This window comes from Genypterus blacodes, unplaced genomic scaffold (genome assembly GCF_046128005.1).
Source record: "Genypterus blacodes isolate CSIRO-AG114 ecotype Tasmania unplaced genomic scaffold, CSIRO-AGI_Gbla_v1 ptg000152l_1, whole genome shotgun sequence".
In the NCBI taxonomy this organism is placed as follows: Eukaryota; Metazoa; Chordata; class Actinopteri; order Ophidiiformes; family Ophidiidae; genus Genypterus; species Genypterus blacodes.
The window spans coordinates 662448-668920 of NW_027466954.1; the positions used below are offsets into that span (position 1 = coordinate 662448).

Below are 6473 nucleotides of genomic sequence, written 5' to 3' on the forward strand. Positions count from 1 at the left end.
ATATCTCCCACTGGTTTATACACACACACACACACACACACACACACACATACACACACACACACACACACACACATATCCTTATCCCACCATCAGCAAAGGTCAACGTCCCAAAACACGAGGGTTCAGTCTGCCGTGACCTTCAGTGAACGCACCGTTAGCTTATCACATGGGACACACCCTGTATGTAAAGCAGATGAGCTTCGTGTGTGTGTGTGTATGTTTCGTTTCAGACTGAACAGTTGATCTCATGGGTTCGGTGAGTGAACAATCTCATGTTATTAGTTGTATGATTTAATTCAAGGTAAAATACAAATCTCTTGTTTATTAACTTGATGGTTCTCTTGATCATAAGAATGAAGGTTAATAAAGAATCTTCATATAATATATAGCAAATAAATTCTGAAAATTTCTCTTGATCCAATTAAAATATTAAAATTGCTACTTCAGTTTTATTAATGCCTACACGATGCTTTCTGTGCTAAATTTCAGGCAAAACTGTTTATTTTCCAAATACACATTTTAAGGACAGATTTATTATTTAAGAAAATGCATTTATAGAACTTTTCTAAACAAAATATGAGGTGCTTTCAATTTGAGAAAGTAATAAGCGGTAAGGATCACTTCTTATTTGTTTCATATTTTTACATTAACTACTCCTTTAAAAGACGAAGGAAGTCACTATCAAGCTGAACAAACGCATTGTTTTCATCTTTAAATCCATTTGTAACGATCCTGTGCTACATGAGTCGGTGCCGTCTCACACACCGTCTTGTGTTGTTGTATCAGTGAATACACAGGCTGTTGTCCTGTGTTGTCAATGTCTAATGTTTGTTTTCTACCCTTTTAAAGACAAATCTGGCAAATAAATATCTAATAGATGTGGAACATGGATAAAATGACTTCTACCATCTATGGCTGGAACCCAAACAAACACTTGTTTACTTTGTAGAAAAATTCCCATCCTCAGCTGTTTCCGGGAGACATCGTGGAGTATCCCAGGAACAGATACTTCTCCCACTATGCTGTCTACTACGGAGAGAGAGACGGCGTTCCCTACGTGGCTCACCTGACATGTCGAGGTCGGTGACATTCAGCCCGACATTCACCTGCAACCACGGACCCGTTGGCTCCATTTAACACTGTGCTGTGTGATTGTGTGTGTCAGATTCAGACTCCAAGCTCCTGCTGTTTGGCAGAGCTCTGAGGTCAGAGGTCAAACTGGATCCTTTAGAGCTGTTGGGGAAAAAGTACAAGGTAACACACACACATACACATACAGAAACAAGCACAGATGTTACTGATGTTGAACAGAGGCATGATGGGGATTATCTGCTGCTCCTCAGGTGAACAACATGCTTGATGACGCATTTCCACCCAGAGATTACCACAGCGTGGTGAAGACCGCCATCGACGACATGCTGGGCCGCGAGGTCACCTTTGACATCCTGTTCCACAACAGCGAGCACCAGGCCACACTCTTCAGATACGGAGTCAAAAAGTCCGAACAGGTGTGTGTGTTTGTCAATCTCTGTAGTCCTCCGTGGCCACAGGCGAGGTATTATCGCCACCTACTGTCAAAGAAGAGAGTAGCGGTCATGTTTGTACGTGTTATGCTTTCATTTCAGACACGTGTAAAACAGAAAATGTGTGTGTGTGTGTGTGTGTGTGTGTGTGTGTGTGTGTGTGTGGGTCTGTGTGTGTGTGTGTGTGTGTGTGTGTGTGTGTTACAGATAGAGAGAATCTACAAACACATCATGCCAGCATGGAAGAAGCTGTTCGAGCAGAAGACGCTGTGAAAACCGTCTCTCACCCTGCTCATGAACGCAGCATTACATCTGGTCGTTATCCTCCCCAACCACTAGAGGGCAGCATTTCTGTCCCCTCGCTTCAGATGTTGGATTTTATCTCAGCTTCATGTCATAATTTCCTCGCCACTTTTATCTTATTATTATTTGGGGTTATTCCGTGCTGGATCCCTGTGGTTTTTGCTCTGAATTTTATATTTTATTTTTTATAATTATAATTCTGCTTGTTAAAAAATAAATATGGGGATAAATTCCTACAAATGTTGTCAAAGTATTTATTGTACTTATTTTGTGGATTTGTAATATTTGAAATGGAATTTAAATGTGTTTGTTATGTTAACACCTGTAGGAATATGTAAAAAGAAAGAAAGAAAGAAAGAAAGAAAGAAAGAAAGAAAGAAAGAAAGAAAGAAATGTAGAAGTGGAGAAGTGGAGAAATGAGGAAGGAAAACGAGGGAAGAATTGAAAAGATGAAAACAGAACTAGTTTGGACACTATTGACACTAGGGGGCACTGTTGCCACACTGCTGCTTCTCTCTACCACACGCACACACACGAACGAACACACGCTAACACACGAACGAACACACACACACACACACACAAGCAGCTTTTTAGCAGCAGAATTTCGAGCTATTAAGGGGAGAGCGAGCGAGAGAATGTGTGTGTGTGTGTGTGTGTGTGTGTGTGTGTGTGTGTGTGTCACAGTGCCAATTAGTGGCTGACAAGGTTAGACCCAGAATAATTAGCGCACACACGCACACACTTGCACACGCAGGAGATCACATTAATCTCCATTCATTAGTGTGTGTGTGTAAATGTTTGCGTGTGTGTTTGCATCCGTGTGTGTGTAGGAATGAGTCTTATGGTGGTGTGTGTTTCTTCATGCATGTCACTGTAAATTAAAGGTCAGAGGTCAGCAACGGTGGGGGGGCGCAGAGCAGTGGGGTCACCGTTTATATGTGTGTGTGTGTGTGTGTGTGTGTGCTGAGTGTTCATGAGTTGCAGTTTTAATTGGTCCTTTATTAGAATTTGGTTTATGATCATCAACTTCCCTTCAGAAAAAGTTAATGAACAATAAACAAATAGTTTCTTGCGTTTTCCTTTACAGTTCACAGAATCCTGACGTGCTTTTGTTAACCCTTTGCATGCATAGTTTTGGCATATTGTTGTGATTCGTGCGCTGTGGTTGACGTTTGTCTGCGTGACGTTGCGTGACGTCACCTGGTCGCTATGTACCTGCGGTGCGTTCAAGGTCCTGTGGTGCATGTGGTGTATTCATCTTTCTAAATGCTGGATTTGAGACACTATTGTTCTTGAATAGAACTGTCCCTGAGCTCTCCAAAATCTGTGTGTCTGTGTGTGTCTGTGTGTGTGCGCACGTGTGTGTGTGCATGAGCGTCTACATTTACATGCCATCTCACCCTCAGCGTGTGCGTCTGCATGCATTTCTGACAGGCAGCTCCTGTGAGCGGTTTAATGGCTTGTGTGCATTTTTCACCGGTGTGTGTTTCTGTGTGTGAGCGTGCGCGCCTGTGTGAGAGATCTTGCCACCCTTGTCGACGCTGTCAGGCCTCGTTTCCGTGACGATCAGCGCTACAGCTCTGATTATTCACCTGTCACATCACTATCTCTCTCTCACACACGCAGATACACACACATGCATGCACACACACACATAGCATATGCTGCGACCTTTTCTCTCAGTCGTAGCTATGGTTACGACGGTTTTGATGGATAGCTGTTGTGTTAGGAGAGCTGGGTCAGAACAACAATGCCTTGCGCAGCAGCACTTCAGCAGCAGAGACCAGAGCCTCAAGCTTATCATCAACGGAAGTCAAAGTCACAACTCTGATTTGTAAGCAATCGTCGCGACATCTCGTGTGTCTGATTTCATAAACGTTCTAAAAGGCCGATGGCAGCCCGTTGTTTTCTGACTCAAGCATTCAGAGGTGGATGCATCTAATTATCAATCAAGTACTCACTCATTTGTTTCTGTTTCTGAACGCTTGAGATGTTTCAGGATTAACTGAAGTTTGTCACAGTCTGGAGCTTAAAGATGGGGCTTGAACTTGTTCATGTACTTCTTCTTTCGAGGCAAATTAATGAAGAAATTGTGTTGTATTTATTGATGTAGCATTAGGATCACATTTACTACCTCTTACCATCCGTCTACCACTCAGTGATTAGTGTCCAGGCATTTCACAGCCGACAGTCATCAATCTATTACATCTAGACAGCTGTGACCTTGTAAGAGTTTAAACATTCTCAAAATCCTAACTCCTTGACTTTACAGATTTCTTGGTTGATCAATCCAGAGCTGTTGTGGGGACAGGATTGGGAAGAGATGCACATGTATGCTTAGGTTGTTTGGAGCACGTAGCGGCTCGTCTTTAGCAATCGCTTGACTGAAATGACTCGAAGTGCAGCTGTGCCCATTTACATCGTCAGCGTCTGTCATTTCCAAGCTAAATTCAAGAAATGTGGTGATGCGAAACTGCATAGTTAGTTCTGAACTATTATTGTGATTTAGACAGCAAGAATTCTCATTACACAACAGGAGATAAGCTTGATTACAAACAGATTTTGAAGACTATAGGTGGCGCTACAGTGGCGTGGCGAAACTCAATGTAAACGTCCATAACTGAGAGTTCACAAGGCTGTGTCATAGTAAATTCAGCATGATTCATCCTTGTGTAGAATTCCATGTATTCCCAGACAGGATTCAGGAATTCTCTAAAAATCACGGCTACCATCAGCCAAACACAATGATTAACTATCACAGTGTATTGATGCAACACTTTCATTTATGATGTGTGCATGTGTGTGTTTGTGCGTGTGTGCGTGTGTGTGTGTGTGTGTGTGTGTGTATGAGAGAGAAGTGATGCATGGTGGGAAAATCGTTTAGCGCCCTCGCCGGTCCTTGGCGACAGCCCCCGGCGACGGGATGAGAAACGAGGCGGCAACGAGGATGTAATTTGAGAAGGGGAGAACGAGGGGGAGGACGGAGTGACAGATCGGAAAAAAGGAGGAGGACGCAGGGAGGGAGGGGGGGGGAGTTTGAGTGACAGAATGAGAGAGAGGGGTGAGGGAGAGGAGGAGGAGAGCGAGGAGATTGTGTGTGACAGAAAGTAAAGGAAAAGAGGAAGGAGACAGCAACGAGGGAGGACGGCGAATGACAGAAGGAGGAGGAGGGAAGGAAGGATGGAGGGAAGGAAGGAAGGGAGGAAGGACAGATTGAGGGACATCTCTTTGTTTCTCTCCCTCTCTCTCTCTCTCTCTCTCTCTCTCTCTCCCTCTCTCTCTCTCTCTCTCTCTCTCTCCATCGAGGCGTAAACAAGGCGAGCACCGCGTTTCTCCTCCGAGCCAATTTGAATAATGAGGCAGTCTAATTTCCTGCACACACACACCACACACACACACACACACACACACACAAACGCCCCTACACACACTCTCACCCATACACACACTCCCTCCCTCCCTCCCTCTTTCAGCTTTTCATGTGACGCTCTAATTGTCTCCGTGTGTGTTTGTGTGTGTGTGTGTGTGTGTGTGTGTGTGTGTGTGTGTGTAAATGCGCGCACACGAATGTTTTTTCCTCTCACGCTGCAGGCGATGCTTGTCTCTGCTTTTCTCCCTCTCTCCGTGTGTGTGGAGTCTGTGTGCGTGTGTCACTGTTTGTTTTTCCTCTCCGCGCTGTTGCCTGCGTGTGTGTGTGTATGTGTGTGTGTACGTGTGTGTGTGTGTGTGTGTTTGTGTGTGTTTGTGTGTGTGTGTTACCGCCTGTTTGCTTTAAGTGTCGCAGGTTTGACTGCAGCTCTGTAAAGAAACTAAACTAAAAGTGTGTATTGCTCACAAAACCGTTCAACGGATGAAGAATTGGTATTCGTCAGGCTCAGCTGCTCTCAGAGTTGAATGGTGACAAGCTGACAGTTAAGATTTTTGTTGTTTTGCTGCGTAATTCTACACATTTTCCACATCATAACATCATGGGTCATGTGATATCTTGCTTATATAACGCTGCTTGAGGCTCTTGACATCAAGGTAATCATTCAGAACAAATCCTCTAATATGTCTGGCAAGGAGGGACTGACTTTGACTTTGACTTTCTTGAATGCTCACGAAATGCAAGTAAGGCTAGAAATTAATGAGGAATTTTGAGAGGTGAGGTCTGCCTACCATGGGACTAATATCATGATATCATCACGCTGACCAGTAAGCCACATGCAAGTTTCACCTTAGAGGATGACCAACAGTGGCAATCTGGAAACATCTTGCAGGTGGCCAGAGGAGTGGGTGTTCTGCCGGCTTCCCCTGCTGTCTGGGCAAGCCCTGTGTGTGGTCCACTGTCTACCACCATCATCCAAGACCCAGACCGCCAGCCTCCAGAAAGCCATTCTGGTTTGGTTGCGCACATGAAAAGCGGCATCTTCCCCTTCTCCCTATCTTAGCAGCTGCTATACCAGGTGAGGCTCTCATGGTGAGTGCCACCAGCCCTTTGGTTTGAAGGAAGAGAAAGTTACCCTGGTGGAGAACTACTTATCCCTGGTTCAACACAAGGGTGAGGGTCCCTGCTGGTCCAATAGCAGATATCAACACACAAACCCATTCCGAATCCCTGCTGCCATCCAAATCCCTCTACTCTTTACCCTTCTTTTCCCC

The 6473-nt window shown here is 44.6% G+C and overlaps 1 protein-coding gene across 1 annotated transcript; it reads left to right on the top strand.

The window, feature by feature from the left end:
* The first annotated feature begins 166 nt into the window (after positions 1-166).
* plaat1l (phospholipase A and acyltransferase 1-like) lies at positions 167-2073 on the top strand. The gene is made up of 5 exons (XM_076165852.1): positions 167-259; positions 953-1082; positions 1169-1257; positions 1347-1511; positions 1734-2073. The coding sequence occupies exons 1-5, from the start codon at positions 251-253 to the stop codon at positions 1797-1799; spliced, it is 459 nt and encodes a 152-aa protein (XP_076021967.1). The 5' UTR covers positions 167-250; the 3' UTR covers positions 1800-2073.
* Positions 2074-6473: the final 4400 nt, after the last annotated feature.